Genomic DNA, 25,936 nt, shown 5'->3' with positions numbered 1-25,936 from the left:
TTGTATGCTTCCTTCCTCTTGCCCACTCTACTCCTAACCAACTCCCCTCCATCTAACTCCTCCCATTCCATTTTCTCCTCCCAGGTTCCGTCCCAGGTCCTAGCATCCGTAGCTCTCCATCTTCCACGATACTACAACTCCTGCAAAGGCAACAAAGGAGACTCATCCCAAGGCTCTTCATGGAGTACGTCAGTAACTTTTTCATGAACGTCCGCTTCCTGAGTAGCAGGTGACATGAAATTGAAGAATCCTCCACAACAAAGTAATGTAGTACGAGGCACTACCTCATGGACCATAATTTCTGGTGATGTGTCCAGGACACTAGCACCCTGTATACCTTATCGATTTTAGGCAAGATCTAAACATCTGACCCTTTGGCATCTCTGACATGCTCACAAAAATGCACCAAGATTCCTCAGAATGGCCTCCAATTACCAATACCATACCGGTCATCAACAGTAAAGAATCAGCCATCAGTCCTTCACCTTTTATGAGCAAAATTACTTTTTCACTACATTTACCATAAAGGAGGCCTGGGACCAGCTTTCTAGTCTGCGTGGGACCCTAACTTTTTATATTGATTAATTCATATTGATTGTCTTTCTTCCTCCATCGTTTCCCCTGTCCCTCACTCAGCCACACCTTTCTCAGGTCCCTCAGGCTATTGTGATAATTTGAATCTTACAAATGTATTTAAAGATACCAAATGGCTCCATGTCATCAAGGACACAATGCATTAGTCCTGGGTTTTCCATTTTACAAACCAGTGTAATCTGATAGTTTAGTCCAAATGATTTTAATGGTGAAAATCAAGACTTCATGTGCCAAGTGGAAGAGGTGTTTACCTAGAAGTCTATGACTGCAGCATTTCACAAATGACTAAACTGAATTAAATAGGAGGTGTATATATATATATATATATATATATATATATTCACTAAAAAAACCATAGGTTTCAGGGGCGTTATAGTTAACTGGACTTTTCACTCGTACAAAACCATTGAAATTCCCCCGTTATAGTTAGTTCAGCTAACTATAACTCGCGCGCCCGCAATGCTCTGCTGATGACGTCACATATGACATCACTCATGACATGGTCAGTGACATCACTCATGACATCACTGATGACCTCTCAAATGACATCACTGATGACATCACTGATGACATCATCCAGTGAATGTGTGTTTTTCTGAAAATTACATATGTTTTATATATGTATATCTCAAGGTCGATGGAAGAATAAATGGACATATAAGTGTCTAAATGGATGATTTGATTTTTAAACATTGATTGAAAACTGACTGATTAAGTGTATCATAGTGAATACATGGCTTAGTGAGTAATGTTTAAAAATGTAAATATCTGTATCGGTCTCTCACTTTGTGTATAAGTGGCTGCATGGGTTGGTGAGTAGCTACATGAGTGTCTATATAGGTTATTAGTTGGTTTTTTGAGTATCAGTATGAGTGTCTGAGTGTCTGTATGGTTCGGTGGGGGGTATTACGTAGTGCATAGGTGCATGAATGAGTGACTCACTGTTTGTATGTGTTGAAGACAGCATGTGTGCAGGACTGTATGGGTGGATGAGTGTGTGCATGGGTGTGTTAGTGAGTGAATGACTGTCTCAATAGTGTCTTTATGAGTAACTACATATGTTTTAAACTAGTATATGTGACTATTGGTGTATATAAGTGAGTATATGTGAGAGTGAGAGATTGAAAGAGTTCCTGTATGAATAAGTATGTGTTTCTATAAGTGATTGTTTAAAAGACTAAGTATGTGTAAGTTTCTGTAGAAGTAAGTGTGGTGGTGTGTGTATAACTGTATATGCAAGTAAATGGATGTTTGATTCTTTATTAGCATGAGTGACTATGTGTGAGTAACTCTATGGATGAGTGGCGTTGTGTAACAGGATGTATAGGTGTATGAGTACATATGATGAGTGAGTACATGTATGAGTGACTGTATAGGACTGTTGGTGAATGAGTGGATGTGTATGTGGATCTTAGAATTACTGAATAGGTTGTTGTAACTGATATTGGTATGTCCATTATTTTGACATTTTTAGTTTCTATTTTTGAATGTGTGTATCAAAGGTTATATTGGGGGAGAGGAGGTCTGCCACTCTATCACAAGGATGCTGTCATCAGTGATGTCATTTGAGATGTCATCAGTGATGTCATGAGTGATGTCACTGACCATGTCATGAGTGATGTAATATGTGACGTCATCAGCAGTGCATTGCGGGCGCGCGAGTTATAGTTAGCTGAACTAACTATAACGGGGGAAGTTCAATGGTTTGTACGAGTGAAAAGTCCAGCTAACTATAACGCCCCTGAAACCTATGGTTTTTTCAGTGAATTTCTAAGGTTGTTTAAATGCTAATTCCTAACTATAACATGCCTCAAACCTATGGTTTTTTCAGTGAATTTCAAAGGTTTTTTAAAATGCTAATTTCTAACTATGCCTACAGAGATAGAACATGTGAAGAAAGAAGAAAAAACGCACAGAAAGAAAAAAAAGAAATGCAGAAAGAAGCAACAGAAGTCCTCAAAAACGAAGAAAAGTGCAGGAAGAAGGATAACGTGCAGAAAGAACAAACAGAAGAGCAGAAAGAAGCCTTGTTGCAAAATCATACTGTACCCTCAACTTTTTCAGACGGATACTGGTGGTAACTGAGTCTGACTAACCAGTCCTAGAGCCAGTGCTATGTTAAAAGACACTCAGAATACAGTGAAAACACCTACATACACTAGGGAACACTATGCGTTGGGGTCCCCCTGTGATCAGCATGACCTCCTCTGTAAGCCCCTAGTATATAATAGGGCAGTGGATTAAAACTACCTCTTAAAACGCGACTCAGGGCGTGTTTGCACACGTCACCTCAGGCCCCGTCCCCTCACTTCCCCGCTGTGTAAACACGCCCTGTGGCCATTTTAAGTTGGGAGATTAAGTCCCCTTGAATCCTGAGGGTCCCTAGGGTCCAACTAGACCACTAGGTACCTCCAGTAAACGCCACAGAGCTGCGTTGCAGAGAGATGTAAAAAGGGGCACGGCCTAGACCACCTCTCTGCAACGCAGCGCAGTGGCGCTTACTGGAAGCACCTGGTGGGCTAGTTGGCCCCCAGGGTCCCTCAGGATTCAAGGGGAATTATTTCCCCAACTTAAAACGCGCCACAGGGCTTGTTTGCACATGTTAACTCAGGCCCCGTCCCCTCCCTTCACCACTGTGTAAAAATGCCCTGTGGCCGTTTTTAGTTGGGAGATTAAGTTCATTTGAATCCTGAGGGTCCCTAGGGTCCAACTAGCCCACCAGGTACCTCCAGTAAGCGCCACAGAGCTGCGTTGCAGGGAGGTGTTAGCCCCCAGGGGCCCTCAGGATTGAAGGGGAATTATTTCCCCAACTTAAAACGTGCCATAGGGCGTGTTTGCACACGTCACCTCAGGCCCCGTCCCCTCCCTTCCCCACTGTGTAAACACGCCCTGTGGCCGTTTTTTAAGTTGGGAGATTAAGTCCCCTTGAATCCTGAGGATCCCTAGGGGCAAAATAGCCCACTAGGTACATCCAGTAAGCGCCATTGCAGAGAGGTGTAAAAAGGGGCACGGCCTGCACCACCTCTCTGCAACGCAGAGCAGTGGCGCTTACTGGAAGCACCTGGTGGGCTAGTTGGCCCCCAGGGTCCCTCAGGATTGAAAGGGAATAATTTCCTCCACACGTCACCTCAGGCCCCATCCCCTCCCTTTACCACTGTGTAAATGTGCCCTGTGGCCATTCTAAGTTGAGAGATTAAGTCCCCTTGAATCCTAAGGGTCCCTAGGGTCAAACTAGCCCACTAGGTACCTCCAGTAAGCGCCACAGAGCTGCGTTGCATAGAGGCGTAAAAAGGGGCGTGACCTCAGAACACCTGTCTGCAACGCAGCTCCCTGGCGCATACTGGAGATACCTGTTGGGCTAGTTGGCCCTCAGGGACCCTCAGTATTGAAGGGGAATTAATTCCCCAACTTACAACTGGCCAGGGGGCGCGTTTGCAGAGTGCAGCAAGGAGGGGGCGTGGCCTCCGGCGCGATGCCGGTCTTTTATTTATTTTATTTTTTTAAGAAGGAGGGCTGTGTGGCCCCCCTTCTTTTTCTAATTTACTGGCCCTGGGGACCCCATCCCCCAGGGCCTGCACCCTAATTTTTGTTGAAAAAAATAAATTTGGCCCTCTCAAGGCCTTAATCGGCCCCGTTGCCCCCCTCCTCAGGCCACTTATGGCCCCGGGGACCCCATCCCCCGGGGCCAGCCTTTGTTTTTTATTATTTAAAAAAAATATATATTTATAGAAACACCTAGGACATGCTGGACAAACCGTATGTACCTATCACCATGACGATTTGCGTGATATTCATTAAAAGGCGACTATGCATAGAATGAATCCACATGGAATGTATTTACACCGCTAGTGTAGCTCTGACGTGTCTGACGCCCTACCGTGCCTAATCTCGGCACCCCCGCCGGTGGGTACTCTCCAAGTAGACACCCTTGTCGTTTATTTATACAAACATGGGTAGCTATTGACAGGCACATTTAATATACACGCACACCAAGCCATTCAAAGGGGAATCGACAAAAATTCGACCAAACTATGCAAGAAATCCCCCTCACGGTTAATAAAACACACATCCACCGCCGGATGTGTAATACTTTTTATTTTACTCTCTGGAAAGGAGGCGAACCTCACTTGAGAGCCACAGCGTGCTCCTGGCTGAGCCCAATGCTAAGTTACACCCACCAGTGCCCGCCGAGTGCCTCACACCTCTGTGTTGTATTCCACCAGCTAGTGCGTATGTTATGACACTCTCTAGCCCATGTACACTGTAACACCACCCCGTGAATATGTCATGCCACACTTGCTTTCGCACGGGTTATATTGCCCCATCTAACGTGCGTTCCTCGATGCCTATGTTATCACGCACAGCGCTATGCCATACATATTACAATCTGGGATCCATATCTTTGTCACAGTGCATATGCAACGTTACACTCCCCAGCACATATTATATTACAACTTTAGAGACTAGTTAGGTTACACAACATCCTGTGCATATTACACTCCAAGGCGCATATCGCATAGCACGCGCTAGTGCCTGTGCTATCTCGCGCTCTCCAATGAATCTGTCACTGCGCACAATGTATTGCATATTATATTTCACGCCCCGGTTCATCTTATATCACACTTTTTGGTGCATAGTTTATACCATATACTATATCTAGTTTTCATTTTCAATCGTGCTCTCAGGACTATGTTCTATATAACACTGCGTCCACCTACCCTTTTCACGGGCATTACATTTTGCGATGGGGGGTGGAGGGTCAGGGGGTATTTCTGCCAAGTGAGCCCGGAGTCACAGTCACAAACGTCCTCTTCTTCCTGAATAAAAGTGAGATTATGCTGCATACTTGTTCATATTTTAAGTAGTTTGCACAGACACACATTTTAAAAACAATAAAGTTCCTAATACCCACCTTCTCTGAACAGTTAGCTTGCTGCCCCATCCACCTCCTCCCTATCCTGCCATGCATGGTCTGATGTGCTGCTGCTGGAGTCGGGTTATGCAAAAATGTTGTATACCCATCCCATTTTGCATGTCGTTTTATTAATTAGATTAATTAATTAATCATAATCGTACTAATGGTTTGGAGTGATGTGGAAATAACTAATCAACCTTATTAATGACCGAAATACACGTGGGATTTGCATCTGCATGGCCTAATTAATGACGTGAACTAAATTTCGGACGCATATTAATGATAGATAATTAGAACATTGCATGATATATGTCGCTTTGGTGATGAAATTGTGATTCGTGCTTTATTTAGTAAGTATAAACCGCATTGAGTGTTGCTTTTGACTAGATAAATACACACACATATGGGTATTAGCGAGGGAATAACATTTAATTAGTCATTTCTATGTATTAATTACGTTTTTGTGTTTCTTTGCTTAAGTTGACTATTCTGGCCTATCAAATGATGGCTGCTTTTGGTGCCTAACCCAACTGCCGACGCTGAACCAGGCTTGGGTGAAGTGCGCCTGCGCTAAAAGATGAGCAACAATGGCCCTGTCTTGACCCCAGGCAAGCTGTACTTATCAAGGCCACTGGGAAAGATGCCAGCGCTACAGACAAAAGGCTTTATTAAAGAACCGGAACCAGCAAGTATGCTGACAACATGGACTAAACCTTATGGGAACGGAGAGGTTGATCCCTGATCAGCCAATCAGAACAGTTTAAAACTCAATATTGTTACATTTTGCTATTGAAATTATTATAAAACCCATAGAATAGAGAGGTTGGAGGGTCGCTCCTTCGATTTCCTGATGATATGCTGACGAAGAGGACGGTGACACTGCAGGACAGCTGTTAGCCTGAATCTTTGACGGACTGAATTAATGCCCAAAATACTGATGAACTTAACCTGCTAAATTGATGGGCATAGATTTGCGAGATTGCCAGATTTGACATAGAGGACGACTTTAGCCAGAATAGATAAATATGAATGGCAACTTGATCAAATGAATGATTTAATCTGCAATATTAATATAAATTTGGATTTGAACATCTACAGAAATGAGTTGGATTGTGTTAATGAAAAGGTTAATTAGAGTATTAGAAATTCACTTAAATCTACAACTAACAGATCCATCCCGGTCATGAGGGGAATACCAAATGTAGAATCTAGGGCCTAATAAGTATAAGAAGGGCTTGTAGGTTTGTTGCTCATTAGGGTAAAGTGGTATCTTCCTCCCTCATTATCCAGCACTTGGAAGGATAATCGCCTCTCGTACGGACTGATGGTGAGTGTGTGTTGGTGTTATGGGCCCCACCAGCGAATGTATGGATAGTGTGCGTGTGTGAGATCTTTTGGTCCGCAACGGTAGGGAGGGATTTTGCACTCCGCGCTGGAGAACTGCCACTGCCCTCCATTTAGCATGATGTACCAGTCCACTCCTCCTGCCCTCCATTGCCCAATTCTATGGCCCATCATTGACCTCCTGATTAGCCTCTGTGCTTAGATTGCTGCCCCTATTCTCCTTCCCCCTGCCCTCCGATGTCTTTGTGCATGCCCCTGCTCCATCCTTTTTGCCCACCATGTTCCATTGACCTGCCACTCCTATCTACTCTGAGTGTTCTGTTGAGCTGCCACTCCCCTCCCACCTGCCTAGCATTGTCAGATGACTGTAACTTGTCCCTGCCACATCCACCCTGCCTGTCCACATGCCATGCCCCTAGCCCCTTCCTCCTGTCCTCCATGGTCCATTTTACTGCCACACTCTTCTGCCCTCCCTGGTCTGTTGTGCTGCAACTGCTCCTCCTGCCTGCCCGCGCGGTCTGTTGTGAGGCCTCTTCCCCAGAACTCTCTTGCCTGTGCCCAGGTCCTGACCCTCCCTTCTATCCTCCATGGTCCTTTGTGCATGCCCCTGCATCCTCCTTCTTGCCCATCATAGCCATTGTGCTGCCACTAACCATCCCGCTTGCCATGCATGGTCTTCTGTGCTGCCATGACCCCTCCCACCTTCCCTCCATGGTCTGTGTGTATGCCATCATAGTCTCATTGTTGCTCTCCATGGTGTGTTTTGTTTCTAGTGCCCAACCTGCCTGACCTCCATGGTCATCTTGCTGCTCCTGCCTTGCCCCCTTGCCCCCAGCCCTCTGTTTCCATGTGCAGACCCCTATTCCCTCCCTCCTGGCTTGTCTGTTCCATTGTAATGCCCCTGATCCGTCCCTCCTGCCCTTTATGGTCGGTTATGCTGCAGCTTTCTCTCCTGTCTGCCCATTATGGTCAGCTAGCTACCATTGCCTCTTTCCCCTCTGTTCTCTGTTGTCCATGTGCATGGTCCTGTCCCCTCCCTATTGCTTTCTATGGATTGTTGTGCTGCACTCCTGTCCCGCATGCGCTGTGTGGTGTATTGTGCTGCTGCAAACCCTGATGCCTGCCCTGTAGGGTCAGTTTGGTGCACCTCTCCATGTCCCTCCTGTCCTCTGTTATCCGAGTCCATGTCCCTACCGCAATTCCTCCTGCCTACCATGATCCAATGTACCATACTTGCGAACATTTTGAACTTGGTAAGAGGGAGATTTTGAAAAAAAAACTGGGGTATTGAATTTCCCCTTTGAGTTACATTGAAAAAGAGGAGTTTGTAGACTGGAGAGAGATCAAATAAAGCCCATTTGAGCTTAAAACATTGGACGTTTCCTGGTTGAAACGAGTCTGTTGGCATGTATGGTTGTACTACCACTGCCTCTTCCTTCTGCCCACAATGGTGTATTATATTGCCACAGCCTCTCTTGCCAGTCCTGTATTGTTGGTTTGTTGCCCCTGCCCCCCTTTCCACTGTCCTCCATAGTCTGTTGTGTTGCCACTGCCCTTCCTGCCTGCCCAGTGTGGTCAAATTGTTGCATCTGCACTCTCCTACCTGCCTTCAATTTTCAGAGTCCGTGCCCCTGGCCTCTGCCTCTCAACAGTATCCCAATGAACAACTAGATTGCTAACATTCTATATTTATTACAAAAGTGTGGAACGCCTGACGTCATCTTGATGTAATCAAAACTGTAATACCTAGAGTATTTCCTTTAGAAATTACATATATGAGAGGGTCTTATTTGCATCAAAATTATGGTTAGTGCTCTAAAAAACTAAAATGAGGACATATTTTCTGAGTTTTCAAATAGCGACAAAGAACTTTTACATTATTTGTATTCTTTATGTTTTTTTCATCCAGTTGACCACTTGATTAAATGTTGCACCTAGGGGAGAGGAACCAGGTTGGAGTTTCTGCTTCAGCTCAACATTCTGTGATTCTGGTCAAATCACTTAATCTCCCCATGTCTACAACCAAAATGAATTTGGTCTCGTGTGATGTAACCAATGCTCATGTAAAGCACTCCAATACCTGACAAGTCTGCACTATATAAAACTGCAAATACTCAAAAAATAAGTGTTTTGCAAACTTCTGTCATTGGGCTACATGTGGGTTACATCTGGGTGATATTTGTGCTGCATTTGGGCTCTTTTGTCTCTGGTGGCCATCTTGGGAGATTTATTTGTTATGAAGTTTCCTAATTTCCTCATTTACTGCAGTCTCCTCAGTAGGAAATGCTTTCAGTTTTTTACTTTGATTCCATCAAGAAGGTTTTCAGATATGTCACACATTTGCCATAAATTCTGAATGTTAGCACTCTAGTTGCTCATTAGATCACTGTAGTAAAGCTACTGCTCATCACGGAAGTCTGCTGCTGGTATTAAAAGTGCATGTTTCAGTCTGCTTATCAGAAGTTTTTAATGAAATAGAAGAGGATTTGAGAAGTCACACAAAATGTGCCCTAATTTTTCTTTCTTCAGCACCAATCATAATTTCTATGGCAAAATGAACCCCCTCATTGTGTTACTTTTTAAATTAAATGTTTTAAGTGTTACCAGTTTTTTCCAATCAAGATGGCTTCAGGTGTGCCATACATTTGTCATAAGTAAGACAGTAAGCGCTCTAGTTGTTCTTAAGAACACCCTGGGACAATCTGTCATTGGGCTATACTTGGGCTACATCTGGGTGATATTTGGGCTACATTTGGGCTCTTTTGTCTCTGGTGGCCATCTTGGGAGATTTATTTGTTATGAAGTTTCCTAATTTCCTCATTTACTGCAGTCTCCTCAGTGGGAATACTTTCAGTTTTTTATTTTGGTTCAATCAAGAAGGCATTCCGATGTGTCACACATTTGCCATAAATTCTGAATGTTAGCACTCTAGTTGCTCATTAGATCACTGTAGTAAAACTACTGCTCACCAGGGAAGTCTGCTGCTGGTATTCAAAGTCCATGTTTCAGTCTGCATGTCAGAATTTATTTATGAAATAGAAGAGGATTTGAGAAGTCAAAATGTGCCCTAATTTTTCTTTCTGCAGAACTAATCATAATTTCTATGGCAAAATGAACCCCCTCATTTTGTTCCTTTGTAAATTAAATGTTTTAAGTGTTACCACTTTATTCCTATCAAGATGGCTTCAGGTGTGCCATACTTTTGTCATAAGTAAGACTGTTAGCGCTCTAGTTGTTCGTTAGAACACTCTGGGCCATTCTGTCATTGGGCTATACTTGGGCTACATCTGGGTGATATTTGGGCTACATTTGGGCTCTTTTGTCTCTGGTGGCCATCTTGGGAGATTTATTTGTTATGAAGTTTCCTAATTTCCTGCAGTCTCCTCAGTAGGAAATACTTTCAGTTTTTTACTTTGGTTCCATCAAGAAGGCATTCAGATGTGTCACACATTTGCTATAAATTCTGAATGTTAGCACTCTAGTTAAGCTACTGCTCACCAGGGAAGTCTTCTGCTGGTATTCAAAGTGCATGTTTCAGTCTGCATGTCAGAATTTTTTTATGAAATAGAAGAGGATTTGAGAAGTCAAAATGTGCCCTAATTTTTCTTTCTACAGCACTAATCATAATTTCTATGGCAAAATGAACCCCCTCATTTTGTTCCTTTGTATGTTAAATGTTTTAAGTGTTACCACTTTATTCCAATCAAGATGGCTTCAGGTGTGCCATACTTTTGTCATAAGTAAGACTGTTAGCGCTCTAGTTGTTCGTTAGAAAACTCTGGGACATTCTGTCATTGGGCTATACTTGGGCTACATCTGGGTGATATTTGGGCTACATTTGGGCTCTTTTGTCTCTGGTGCCCATTTTGGGAGACTTATTTGTTATGATGTTTCCTAATTTCCTCATTTACTACAGTCTCCTCAGTAGGAAATACTTTCAGTTTCTTACTTTGATTCCATCAAGAAGGCATTCAGATGTGTCACACATTTGCCATAAATTCAGAATGTTAGCACTCTAGTTGCTTATTAGATCACTGTAGTAAAGCTACTGCTCACCAGGGAAGTCTGCTGCTGGTATTGAAAGTGCATGTTTCAGTCTGCATGTCAGAATTTTTTTATGAAATAGAAGAGGATTTGAGAAGTCACTCAAAATGTGCCCTAATTTTTCTTTCTGCAGCACTAATCATACTTTCTATGGCAAAATGAACCCCCTCATTTTGTTCCTTTTTAAATTAAATGTTTTAAGAGTTACCACTTTATGCCAACCAAGATGGCTTCAGGTGTGCTATACGTTTGTCATAAGTAGGACTGTTAGCGCTCTAGTTGTTCTTTAGAACACTCTGGGAAGCTGCAGTAGAACACAAAGGAATCAACTGACAGTCTCTGCCCTTGTTGGATGTACATGTTTTACTGAGAATGTCAGACTTCATTCTCACATGACTGAGAAAGATAATGTGAATTTACAGAAAATATGCTCTCAGTTTAGCTTATAGATCACCTTCCAAACCTCTGTGGGAAAAGCATGAGAAAATTGTTTTCTCTCAAACATGATTCATGATATCACAGCAGAAGGCTTTTTCACATGGTAAAATCACCTTAGAACACACCACAATTCCTAAAATGAGTATGGTACAATCAACAAATGATTTATAATGTAACTAACGTCTTAAAACCTTCTATTAACTGCAATGCTTTTTAATGAGGTGCTATCATGTATATTGGTCCCAAGATGGCTGCCAACACTTCTTGGATGAAGTGCTGACAGCCAATCAGATCTCACGATGAGATGTGTGGTTAGGCTCCGCCCAGATATATATGTGATTTTACTTTTGATTTCCTCAGGAACTACTGAACGGATTTACACCATATATGCAAAAGGCACATGCCTGACCTGAGGACTACCTCTTTGCCAAATTTCAAGTAATACTGTTCAGCCGTTCGGGCTGTACCTTCGACTAAAGGTCCTATGGGAAAATGCATGGGGAAGACGCGTTTTGGGACCCCCCTTTTTTCTCGGCCCCGCTTGACGAATCACCCCGAGACTTTCAGGGTAGGAGCTGAGCAGAGCGCCCCATTAGTTTTGAAAATTTCACGAAGATAAGTCAACCGGCGCCAAAGTTATTCAAAATAGAATTTTCAGATTTCCTATGGGAACTCGGTCCTAACTATAACTATCTACTGGCGACCGCCAGTAGATAATATATATATATATATATATATATATATATATATATATATATATATATATAGAGAGAGAGAGAGAGAGAGAGAGAGAGAGAGAGAGAGAGAGAGAGAGAGAGAGAAAGAGCAAGAGAGAAACAGGGAAAGAGGGAGAGACATAGAGAGCACACACACGTCTCCCTTAGGCGCATGTTTTCTGAATGCTGAAGAATGCCAATGCTGCAGCCACATTTTAAAGTAGGATCAGAACAGCATTTTAATTGCATACACTACCTCGACTCCTTCAGATGATTCCGCTTGAAGTCCCATGTTGCATTCTGCATGACAAGCCTTTCAAGGTAGAGCGGATATCCTTGAGCTTCGGGCTTATAATCTGGATATTCAGATATCTGACAGTGGAGGACCACCTGCAGGGAGAGCAAAGCATGGTTTGTGCATTAGGAAAGAGCTATTTTTCGTTTTAGGTTTATCTATAATGAAATATTTAAAAATATGCAAAATTTGAGTGGGGAAGTGGCATTTTATATTTGCAGGGAGTCACAACACTCAAATTTTAAAAGAGATAATTGCGCTGGAATGGTCAAATTCACATAAAAGGAATAAATATAGACATGCTAAGCCAAATGTTTTCTAAATTACACAGATTTACTCTTGTTTTTGGTTTGTAAAATAAGCAAGATAGTATCTAAAAAACTTCATTTTACGACTGTATCTACAGGGTATTAAAAAGGGAGTTCTAGATGTGCCTGCTAGAAACACAGATCCAATTCTCCGACTAAGGAGTGGAGTGTCTGTGTGCGCAGATGACACATTGTGTGCAGCCTTGTATCACGAGGAAAGCACAAGGTATTAAGAATCCCACGCTAAACTGCTATTGATACGAGAAGCTGAAGGATGGGTACAGCTATCCAAATGACCCCATAACACCTTAAGATTCATTCCAGAAGCACCAATGGATTCTTGACATGTCCGACTACTTAATGTCTTCTGATTCCACAAGTCCCTCTGGATCCTTGGAATGCTGGACTTCTTAATGTCTTCTGATTCCACAAGCCCCTCTGGATCCTTGGAATGCTGGACTCCATAAAATCTTCACATTTCAGAAGTAGCTCTGGATCCTTGGAATGCTGGACTCCATAATACCTTCACATTTCAGAAGCACCTCTGGATCCTTGGAATGCTGGACTCCAAAATACCTTCACATTTGAGAGGCACCTCTGGATTCTTGGAATGGTGGACTCCATAATATCTTCACATTTCAGAAGCACTGCTAAATTCTTGGCATGCCGGACTCCTTATGCTTTGTCATTCCAGAAACACCAATGGATTCTTGGCATGCCGGACTTCTTAAAATCTTGACACTTCCAAATCACCACTGGATTCTTGGCATGTTGGGCTCCATCTTATTTTGTGATTCCAGAAGGATCAATGTATTCTTGGAATGCTAGACTCCATTTTATCTCGACATTTCAGTAGTGCCGCTGGATTCTTGGCAGGCCGAACTCCTTAACATTTTGCAATTTCAAAAGCATAGCTGGATTCTAGCATGCTGTGCTGTAATTTCTTGAGTCTAACACCAGGATCTGGGGATATTTCAATTATCAAAGGTTCGAGAAAGGATCAATAATCATTAAAAGGGTATAGCTAATGAGTTGCATAGGAAGACTGGTTAGTGATGTAAAATGCTTTCACCGATAAAGGCCGCGGACAGCCATCTTTGATCATTGCAAAGGTTATATTTTTATTAGTTAAAGTGTCTATATATTTAGAGGCATCCACCAGTAGTTTTGCGCCTCAGCTGTGCCAACACTTTTGCTTGAGGAATCATCCAAAGTATTTTACAGAAAGCAAACATACCTCATCCAGCAGGTATCCATGTTGAAGGGCATATTCATGTCTCAATGCAACAAACAAGGCTTCTGGGTTAACCAGGCCACCAGGGCGAATTGCTGTCAAGGCTCCTTTCTCACCATTGGCAAAAGGCATCAGACCTTTCTTCAGCCACTGTTTTAGTTGACTATGCTTCTGCGCCAGATCTAGATAGAAGAAACCAGAATGTGGACAGTTGTTGGAAAATATATGACAGGGGATAAAATAGTGATTGACTGCCAGCAGAGGGACGAGGCACTTTTGTATTGAATGCATTCAATAGCCAACACGTATACAGGTTAAAAAATCAATGCAGAACCACGCTGTGAATTTGCAATGTACCTGCTGATGCCTAGGGGACCCTGGCATTGCCTAAGTATTATAAAAAAGTATATAGTTCTACGCATAAATACTGTGCACCAATCTAAAGCCCGACTGGTTGGGTCCTCACTAAACAAGTACAATAGGCGCATTAAAAATAAAGCGTTCTGTTGTGATTTTTTTTTAAATGTTTGGGCAACTGGTTACTTTTTCAAACACATTTTAATTGATTTTTGAAACAAGAAATCATTAGAAAAAACAAGCATTTTCATTGTGCTTGTTCAGTGGGACATACTTCTATTTGGTCTTCTCCAAGATTGACCATGTCTTCTCCTTTGTCAGTAGTACACCGGTAAACAGATTGGGAAACAAAATATATATAAGCAGATCAAGGGATCAGCAACCCGTATCTATATAAACAGCACATGCATGGTTACATTCTCCCATACATTGTCACATCATTTGTGAGACCCTCTTCTTGGCGGTTAGTCTTTAAAACCATATTCTGCGTATGGAGTATAGTGCACCAACCTTTCATCATAACAATGTCCCGATATCGTATCTCCAGTGGCGACTTGTAACTTGGAGGAGTGGGACAAGCACACAAGCGCACACTCAACCACGAGCAAACCCATCCATTCAAAAGAGCACATGCACATACATACCCACCGCCATTAATGCAAAAGCACACATTCACACACATACTCACTCATCCATTCACAGGCATACACTTGTACACATACTCACATCCATTCATTAACAAACAGACAAGCATGCACACACTTATAACCACGCATGCACAAGCACACACATAGTCACATGCACCAATTCACAAGCACATTCACAGTGGCAGCGAGCGCCGCCACACTGCTTTAAAGCAGTGCGAAGAGGAAGCATGAAATGCTAATACCTTGAAGTTATTATCATTATATGCTTTGTGCTGCTTTGCGTGCGGACATGCTGCTCTGCTCTCGGAGCAGGGCAGGGGAGGAGTGGTTTGCCTGCTCCTAAGTGAGCAATGACTGTTTGGTTGGCCCTCTTGGGCCGCCCAAACCAGTCATGCGCACTTTACCCATTCTCCATGCAGGCTGCATTCCAGCCTGCATGGAGAACAAGCCCAGGCACCCAATACCTGGTAGAGCGTTGAACCAGGATACTCAAAACCAATCACAACGCTGCATTGCAGCATTGTGATTGGTCAGTGGGGCCTGGCTGTGCTTCCATCCGAGACGGAGGAAAGCAGGTGCACGGACACTGGACCCGGCACAAAGGTAAACATTTTTTTAATATGCACGATCCCCTGTGAGCAATCCCCCACACGTGACCTGCCCCTCCCCCGCCACCCGCAAGCCATACCAGCCACCCCAGCACATTCATGCAAACTTGTACTCACCCATTCACAGCACAGGCGTGGAAATACACTTACATTCATACAAACACATACACTGAGATTTTCAGTAAGGCAGTTACTGGGCCAGGCAGTGTTGGCAGGACCAGTCAGTGGTGTGCGGTAGAAACACAACTGCTTTGGAAGATGCTGGAGGCTTTGGGAGGGCAGCAGTAAGCAGAAGAGCCCACCACTTCCTCCTACTGCCAATGCCAGAGTAGAATGTGGTAACTGAGACTAGAGGATTCTACCCTACTTTGATGAGTTAGGGATGGTGATAGACAGAGAGCCTCAAAGCACATCAGGGCTTAAACCTGAAGTACCCAGCGCTGACTCTACCAATGACGCTCCTCCTCATCATGAGGAGGAAGATCTTCCTAGGGCTCTGCCAGGCTGATGGGATCACTGTTTGCAAATCACATCCGATTGGCGTATGTGAAGCACCTGGTTGCCTGACGCTGCCACGATGACTGCCTGTCAGACTGACCTTTGCTCAGCCTGACAGACATCCATCATGACTTGTAAAAGGGGGTGGTGAAGACCCGGCACCTGCAATGATAGAACACAACAGTCCGCCTCCCAAACCCTTGTTCCTGTTCCGATTTCATGAACCGATATTTTGTTTTTGAACAAAACAATCTTTAGCTATTTATTAAATTCACCAAAAGAGCCGGCCACTCTAGATCCTTTTTAAAGGGAGATCCAGTTATTTCTCCTATCTGAATTATTCCTGCTGTGGGAGTTAGCAAATGACACAGCAGCCATTAAACTGAGCACATCTTGAACGCTACTCAAGTATGGCTCACTGGATGCTGTCATCTTGACGCAGACCAAGAGACCTTCTAGTGAACAGCACAGTTTTCTGCATATCAAAATACTTCTTCTAAAACGGAAATCTCCGCCTCAGTCGAAAAGTCAAGACAACTCCGAGCTAGCTATAATGTTGTTTTAAAAAAATATATTTTTAGGTCGGACCTCTAGCTGGAGGACGTATTTTATGTCCTGCAGGGGAGGAACCACCACATGGAAGAGCTGGCATTTTTTACATACAATATCTTCAACTGATTTTCTGCTGTGTTCATAGTACTCATAAATCTTACAGGAAGGACCATCTTCTATGTTTGTTTGAAGTGCAGGTATGAGCATTTGTACTCATTCCTTAATCTTCTTCTAAGCTAAGAAAAACAAGAGCATCCAATGTTCAAAGTAATAGCACAATGCTTAGTCCAAAGATTATTGAGAGAATGCCAGTCGGGTGAGGCACAATGTCAATTCAAACAAGCATTGGCAGTGCCAAAATGTCTGGCTTATGAATGGAAGTGTCTCTACTGTCACTGATTTGGTTAATCACTCAGCAGGTCATCATAGATGTATTCTGTCAATCATCCAAGCACTCATGCATCCATTCGTCCATCCACTAACTCATTCTGGCATTCACCCTCTGACTCAATCACAATAAAAATAAACTCAACAACATATGCACAATAAATAAAAAGAATACCTGCTGACTGCAATAATAAAACTAAACATCACAGTGGGTGTCCGTCTTTTAGGGGTATTGTAAATAGTCTAATGTTTTAAAGTTTCAGCAAGGCCTCCACATTTAGAATCAACTCATTGGCCATCATGGAATAGTAAAACAATAATACATTATGGACAACAGCATTTCACCATGGTCTTCTGGTTTAGAGGCAGTGGCAACGTGGGATGTAGCGCACTGCAGATGAAATGAGAGACAAGCAAATGACTCATTAGCACTGCCTGGAGAGCTGTTGCATTGTCTTGAGAAATATTAAATTAAAAAGAGGAGAAGCAAAATAATGAAATGGGTACTATAAAAGAAGAACATTGAAAACTAGAGGAACAGCCATCTAGCCCTGACACTGAAGCACACTCATTTTCAGGTAGACATAGACATTGATCAGAAAATGCCGTCATTCACAGGGCGAGAGAGCCAATGAGTAATGTGGACTGAACCACTACCCCCATGCAGTACACAGCCAGGGATGTAAGCAGAGTGTAAATTACACTGCTACAGACCAATGAAAGAACAGAGCTGGCCCAAAACACCTCTACATACCTATATGGATACATATTTACATAAATGGACATATGGATATACGCATTATGTAATGATTTCCGCTGTTACAAGATTCTGGCAGACAGCTAACAAGAGACTCTAGCAAGAATTATTACAGTGCAAATCCTCTCTCCCTCGGATTTGTCAGAGGGGGTTATGAACACAAATATCCTTCCCTGAAAGGTAATCTGTGACATTTCATTGCAAAATACCAATCTGTAGGCTTTAATACAGATTCTTAATAATCCACCCTTAAATACACATTGACTTAACATATGTGTTACACAATCAATATGTCAGGTCTAATGTGTGTATCATAACTTTTCATAATAAACAGATCAGATCGATGGCATCAGAAATATTTTATCCTAGTAAACCAATCAGGCCTATTGCTGTATACACTGGCTTTGTACCATAACCACCTCAGACATACCATGTCAGTAATAAGCCTTCCCAAAAGGCAACTGTAGGAAAGTGCCTTTTTTGACATGGTTAGCCCCCACTTTTTGCCTGGTGTATAATGTGATTTCGAACTGAAAGTGCACTGGGTCCCTGCTAACCAGGTTCCCAGTGCCAGATGAACAAGTTACTTACCACGGTAACACATTATCTGATAGAGACATAGTCTAGCCGCAGATTCCTTAACTGTTGAATTCTCTCCAGGCTCCAGACTGGATGTGAAAACTTTTCAGCAACCAAACCTCTGCGCCTTGGTAGATGGCACTGCGCTACTCCATATTGAAGTCGTCCACACCTGTAATGTCACCGGAGTCCATATATGAAGCTCTCCAAAGCGCTGTCATCAGTTTCGTCTGTGACCAGATTCCACTACAACACGCAGAGTCACCACAGAAACTGGCTGTGAAAACAGTGTGCCAAAGAAGGGTAGAAACATTTTTGCTAACAATAGCTCAAAAGTCTTAAACAAAGACATTGCAATACCCTAAAAAAGGCTGGTTTGGAAAGACAAACCAAACTATAAAGCAAACAGAATGAGGACAGTGACCATGAGTAAGAGAACCTAAGGTCCTTGAAGGTATGTAACCGTAATACTACAATTAATTTACAGAGCGGGGAAGATGGGAAGCATTAAGGAATCTGCGGCTAGACTATATCTCCACAAGATAATGCATTATCAAAGGTAAGTATCTTGTTCGTCTGATAGAGGCATCGAGCTGCAGATTCTTTAACTATTGAATCAAATGCCATAGTTGTACCCCACCTGGGGAAGGGTGTGTGAACTGATCCTCCCAAAAGTTGTCAAAGAGAAGTAGCTGGTCTAAAGTACGATAGAAGACAGGACTTGTGTAGGAAGTTACATGAGAAGGAACAATATCTCCCCATAACCACTATGGCAAGAACCACAGGGAACATAAGACAGAATAGCATTGGAACTCGTAGACAAAAATGTGATTATGGCAATGAAACAACACTGTGTCAGAGGACCACAGTGAAAGCTATAGTATACATTATATGACCCTTAGTGTGATGACCTATGGACAGCTGGAACACAGAGGGCCAGCGGCAAAAGCAACTGTCACTGAGCTATAGCTCTTTTTGCCAGCAGAATCGTATTCGAGGGAAGTCTATTCTGAGAAAACAGAGAAAGGAAACCCAGAACACATCCACACCGAAGCAAGCATGGATTAATGCATGCACCATAAATTCCAGAAGATAATCCAAGAACAAGTGTGTAATAAATTGGAACCCCTGTCCGAGAAAAAACATTCAAAGGTAGAGTGAAGACCAGCAGGATCACACTAAATGTGGACTTCAAAAAGTGGAAAAGAAGAGCAAGAGAATACAGAATAACAAATGAAGGTAGCACTGCAACAAAGAGAGAGAGAGAGAGAGAGAGAGAGAGAGAGAGAGAGAGAGAGAGAGAGAGAGGGCGCATCTACACAGGATAAACGCAAGCCCACCCTCAAATTGCAATTGAACACATAATTGACAACCATATATATATATATATATTAGCATACAGTTCAAAAGTTACGTGCGCTCTCAGGAAATCAGGGATCTGGAAACGTTTCCAGATCCCTGATGTCCTGAGAGCGCAGGTAACTTTTGAACTGTATGCTAATTTTGATGCTGGTATGCTCTGCCGGCGTGTGCGCCACTTCTCATGGGTCCCTGTGAATCCAGAAGGAGCTTTGTCGTGGTGATATATATATATATAATTCACTGAAAAAAACCATAGGTTTCACACATGTTATAGTTAGCGGAAATTTTACTGATAAAAAACCAGTGAAATTGCCCCGTTATAGTTAGTGCTGGCAACTATAACTCACGCGTCCGCAATCCTTTGCTGATGCTAATACTGTATTTAGACACTTATTTGCCCATGTCTTCTTCCATACATTTTTAGCTATACATATATTACAAATATTTTTTTTTCATAAAGACACATATGTCATCAGCAGAAGATTGCGGTCGCGTGAGTTATAGTTGCCAGCACTAACTATAACGGGGCAATTTCACTGGTTTTTTATCAGTAAAATTTCCGCTAACTATAACATGTGTGAAACCTATGGTTTTTTCAGTGAATTTGCAAGGTTTTTTAAATGCTAATTCCTAACTATAACGTGTGTGAAACCTATGGTTTTTTCAGTGAATTTGTACGGTTTTTTAAATGCTAAGTTACTTTACGCCATTCGAGGCGTGCGCGCCCACTTAACGCAGTTCGTTCCGTGCACGGTTTTTATCAACTTTAATAAGCCCTGTACATTTGGTGGCCTTCGGCCACCAAAAGCACAGGGGGTGGGGTCAATGTGGATAGTGTTTTTTTTATTTCGATTTTATAATTTCATGTTGCCAAAATTTAGTTTTTTTTACCTATTAATAAGCCCTGTACATTTGGTGGCCTACGGCCACCAAAAGCACAGGGGGTGGGGTAAGTGTGGATAGTGTTTTTTTTTTTTTTTTTTTTTTACCGTACGCTTACGGTAAGCGTACGGTAAGCGTACTCGGCGAAATTGCCGAAAAAAAAATAAAACCGTTTTTGCTCTTGGGGGATGTTTGGGGACTCCCTCAACATGACTATGTGGGAGGGAGTTGTCAAAACAGCCCCGTAACATGTTTTTGGCCATCTTGTTTGATAAACAACACTCAGTGCGAGAGACAAAATGGCGGCCGCCGCTTCCTGGTTTCGGCCGATTCGAATGTTTACTAAGATCTAAGAGCCAATCAGAATCGCGCTCGCGCACGCCACCGTACGCTTACGGTAAGCGTACGGTAAGCGTACCGTAAGCGGGCTCAGATATATATATTGATTTAAAGGCTATTTTCTCAGAATCTACTGAACAGATTTACACCAAACCTACAAAAGGCACTTCCTTGACCTAGGGACTACCTCTCTGCCAAATTTCTAGTAATTCTGTTCAGCCGTTCGGGCTGTAGCTCGTTCTAAAGGTCCTATGGAAAAATGCATGGGAAAAACGCGTTTTGGGACCCCCCTTTTATCTCAGCCCCCGCTTGACGAATCCCCCCGAGACTTTCAGGGTAGGAGCGTAGCGCCCCACCTATTTTAAGAAATTCGCGAGGATTCATCGACCGGCGCCAAAGTTATTCAAAATAGAATGTTGAGGTTTTCCTATGGAAAAGGGGTCCTAACTATAACTACCTACTGGCGACCGCCAGTAGGTAATATATATCTAAAAAAGATACAACATCATACATAAAAATGCACATATGTATATAGCCACCTATATAGCTATATACATACAGCCATGTTTATGTAATCATCACAATAACAGACAGAAGCCAACACAATACTGATGTCCAAAAAGGTCAAATAGCCTGAAACTGAATAATCAGGAACAGACTTCTAAAACAATTGGTAAAGAGAAAGAGAGACAATACCCCCTATTAAAAAACCTGGATGGAGAAGCATTAAGAACAATACTGGCCAACAAAGATCTGCAAATGAAGCTGCAAGAACTATAATCCTGAAGAAGACCACAGGAAAAAGAAACCAAGAAAATAATGATATCACTTAGCTCAAAGAGGACAAGGCGAAGCTATAATCTGTATTGGGAATCTCAGAAAAAGATATCCAATCTGTTTATTTAATGACAAGACATATCAGACAGAGAATAAGCTGACTGAAGATTAGAGAAAAAAATAAAATATTTAATAAGTGGAGATGCCAGAGATTGAACATTGCCCTCAACATGCAAAGCATGCACTCCACCAAGCTACATACCCTACTTGACTGTAATAGGTGGACTATATTTCAACAGGGATAAAACCAAACAATGAAAAGTCAATCAAATGATAAGAGACAAGCTAAACAAGACCCAAAATGGCTCATTAGTGGATAAAATGTCTTATTGAATCAGAAAACTTCTAAACTACAGCAAGTAGAAGGGCAGTAATGTAACAGTCCTTAGTATACCATGGTATACAAGTAAAATGAGCCTCTTCAAGAAAAAAGTGTAACCCATAATAGAATGGGACATTCTCTGAAAAGGAAAGAAAGAAGAACCCCAATAATAAAACAATGCACAGTCATAATAATAGCCCCTGAAGGTTGGAATATTAAGACACATTAAAGAGCACACAAAAAGACCTTTCCATGGACATTAACCATCAGAAATAGTCAATTCAAAAGAACAACAAAGTCCAATAAGATGGAAGATAACGCTGTGAGAACTAGTAGTAATGAACAGTGGAGTTCAGTCAAAATGGATGAAACCATTATGTAGCATACGGAACTATCAGAGAATAACACATAGCAATGCTGAGCCCATGTATATGAAAAACTCTAACAATAAGAAGAGTACAGGTATGAAGGGGCTTTAGTTGTATGTAAGAGTCATCACCAGAGCATTCTTTTTTTTATTATTTTATTAATCATTTTAAAACGTAACACAAAGGTAACAGACAGGTCAAATTGCTGTCATGGCTAATGCGAATATAGAGACAAAACAAGTACATTCAAGTATCTGGATGGAGCGACAAATTACAACAAGCTTGGGCAATAAGGGCAAATGTAGCACTACATACATGAGGTACTTTCAGGTAGCATCACCAGAACATTGATACCCGTCTCAGGACCAGTGCGGTGACCTCCCCCCCCCGATTATTTTTACTTGCTGAAGCATATAAGTGCAGGATACAAATTACAAAGAATACCGTAGCAGAACTATCAGCGAGGCTCCAGAGGGGAGACCTGCTCTCTTCTGACTCAGAGGTGAATCCAACACCTGAAGGCAATGAAAGACGCCAAAGGATATCCCCTGCAAGGATAAGGAAGGTGAAGATATTGATCGTCAGAGGAATCATATGAAACAAGATATATATATTACCCTAAAGGTAATAAGAAGGTGATCCTGTTGATCCCAGCAAGGGATACCAAAGGAAATATAAGAAATACTAATTAGCATACTGAAAAATGCCCCACCAGGAGCAGGTACATAGGTAATCTCTCTTACCATCTGAAAAAGATCTCTTCAGCATGGATCTAATCTTCAGAGAACAACCTATACCATAGACACTAAACCCAGGCAGGGTTCACAAAAGAAACAACCTGTCCTTGGTAGTGTTAAATCATTAATACCTGTAGAAGACAGGAACAGCACTCTTGGGTGCAACCAATAGGTGAAATAACAGCTAGACACTACCAAAAATTGGCCATATTTTGTAACAAATCAAAGAGCAACTTCCCTCATACAACCTAGTAATGGAGAAAGAAAGAGGTAGAAAGAAATAAGGAACATAACTAACCTTCCGCACCACCGCTCCTGTCACAGTAACAATGCATAGCTGAATCAGCCTGCGCACCAAATAGATGAGTGCCATCAAAGGGCATGTCAAAGAGTGTATGTTGAGCTGCCTCTGAGAACCCAGAGGTGCGCAACCAAGTGCGGTGATGGTGCACTACAGAAGAGGCAATAGCCATAGCAACAGAATCAGTGGTATCCATACTACAACGTATTAGAAGCTTGACCATCTGCTGCCTATCCCGTACCAAGGGAGCAAAAGTGGCACGACTATTATACGTAATGGATGGTTGTATATCTGCCAATGAATCCCACAAAGCATGGGTGAAATGAGCAAGGACACAAGAAGTATTGGTAGACTTCAAACCTAACTGGAAAATGTGCCTCCCACATGTATCCACTCTTTTAGCCTCCCTATCTAGAGTGGTAGGCGGAACAGAATCAATATTTTGAACAGGCCAAAGCAGCCTGTACTACGAGGCATCGAGGAGTAGGATGTTTCGTAAGACAGGCCGGATCATCACTGGCCAGACGATGCCTATGAGAAATAGAACATTCAATAGGAGGGCCTGTATCAGGTTTGGCCCAAGCCCCTAACAAGATGTTAAATAAAGCATCACAATAAGAAAGCACTGACTCCTCTCCAGACTGACTCTGGTGAAAATAGTCCAACAAAGGGTCCCTGGACACAGCTACAGGTGGGAGTAGCATGTTTAAACCCTCAGAAACTCATTTTAACATGTCTGCAAAGGAGGAGCTTACCTCTAAAGCTAACCCGGGAGGAGACAGAAGGCCAGAGGCTGGAGAGAATTCCACACCACTTGTATTACTCAACTCAAAAACCCAACTAGTGCCCAAAGGGGGTAGATCTGAGTGATAAACAAATACACCCTCTACTTCACTTCCATATTCATTTGGCCGAGAAGGAACAGTAGGAAGTGGGTCCACAAGGAGCTCAGAATTTACGCCTTAGCCAGCCGGTTCTATAAGCGCCACATGGCATTGAGCCGCATTGGCAATGTCCGACTCCGTACAGGGCCGAGCGGCGCTCTCATCGCCATCGGAATGGGAAAGTGGTGAGGTATTGCGTGGCGCCGTCATCAACATCAGATGAACGGCAACAGGCGCAGAAGGTGGTAGTCTCAGTGAGCTGGGCACTTTCGGGGATGTTAATGACATCGGGTGTTCGGAGCAAAACGCTGATGGAAGTAACCCCAAAGGGCTGTTCACCGGCATTGATAGAGATATGGCATCTGGTGGCCTGACAGACGCAGAGGGTGAACCTGTGGGCATTGTAATAGTCTCAGCCTTCAGCACCACCTTGGGGCCAGAAGGCGTTTCAGAGGAAGGTGTAGACCAAACATCTTTTGAAGGGAATACTAATATTCTCTGATCTGTGTTAGAGTCGTCATAGCTCCAGGAAATGATGGGATGCACAGGGCAGAGCTTTTCCTGACTCCAAAGGCGAAGTGGTGGTCCGAAGCAGCTTGGACCACTTACGTCGTGACTTACCGCGAGATGAGGACAGTGAAAGACATCCACAGAAACAGCCCTTGGAGCAAATATGCTGAAAGTCCCTGGAGTGAGAAGGCCTATGGGTTGTCCTGGTACGCTGTGTCATCCGCGCCGCCAACAGCTTCATCCGTCGCTCCTTAAGCGCCTTAGGCCGAAGTAGTTGAAAGGAGTCACATGACACCGAATCATGGTGCTCACCCAGGTACCTCGTACAGATGGGGTGGGGGTCTGCGGCTGACATCTGCCGACCAAAGGAACCACAAGCCTTAAAACCCAAGGGCATGACAAAGGTCAGTGGTCCCGCTTCTCCAGATTTGTGTGGAAGCGCAGAAAAGAAGAAACTGATGTCAGCGCATCAGAGGGCGTCTTTTATAGACTATGGTGACATCACAGTAATGGATGACTTTGATACGGAGTCGTGTGACGCCATCTACAGACACACAGAAGTGCTATTACTGAAAGGTTTGTGGATCCAGTTTGGCGCATGGAGGGAAATCAAAAGTTAAGGAATCTGCTGCTAGATGTCTCTATCAGATCTCTTTCCTAAAACTGTACCACGATTGGCACTACTTCAGCAACCCCTGTGTGTTCCTAGTAAATGGTATCCCCTGGTACCTAGGGCATTGGTACTGAAGAGGGACCACTAGGGCCTCCCTAGATACCCCTCTCCAAGACTATGTAAGCTGGCATTGCAGGGTCCATGTCTTGGTGCAGACAAAAATTGCCATGCCCCCATACACTGCATGAGGAGTAGGTAAGTCACTCCTACTACATGCCTTACAGTCCTAAGACAGGGTGCGCTATATCCCTTGTGGAGACATATCTGCATGAGCAGATGTGATCCTACAATATAAAGTTCATTATTGGATACTGTAAACACAGGGAAGCCATAGAGAGATAAATGGGCTGGATACTCGTCAGCAGGAGTTTCCTAGCTTCATGATGGCTTCAGTGTACCCTAAGATGTTTGTTACCAAGCATCTTGTCTTAACACATCCTCACTGATG

At 42.9% G+C, this 25,936-nt stretch overlaps 1 protein-coding gene across 1 annotated transcript in view; it reads right to left on the bottom strand.

The window, feature by feature from the left end:
* The window catches only part of LOC146859134 (uncharacterized), a 2,052,335-nt gene that overhangs the window by 209,060 nt on the left and 1,817,339 nt on the right, over positions 1 to 25,936 (bottom strand). The window contains exons 98-99 of the mRNA XM_085649806.1: positions 13,892 to 14,070; positions 12,308 to 12,441 (exon numbers count right to left, since the gene is read on the bottom strand). Of these exons, the coding sequence (XP_085505932.1) occupies positions 12,308 to 12,441; positions 13,892 to 14,070 (313 nt within the window). The remainder of the gene's footprint in view (positions 1 to 12,307; positions 12,442 to 13,891; positions 14,071 to 25,936) is intronic.

Source organism: Triturus cristatus, chromosome 3_2 (assembly GCF_964204655.1).
Source record: "Triturus cristatus chromosome 3_2, aTriCri1.1, whole genome shotgun sequence".
NCBI lineage: Eukaryota > Metazoa > Chordata > Amphibia > Caudata > Salamandridae > Triturus > Triturus cristatus.
Note: the sequence above shows the minus strand (reverse complement) of the source record. Positions and strands in the feature narration are given on the sequence as shown.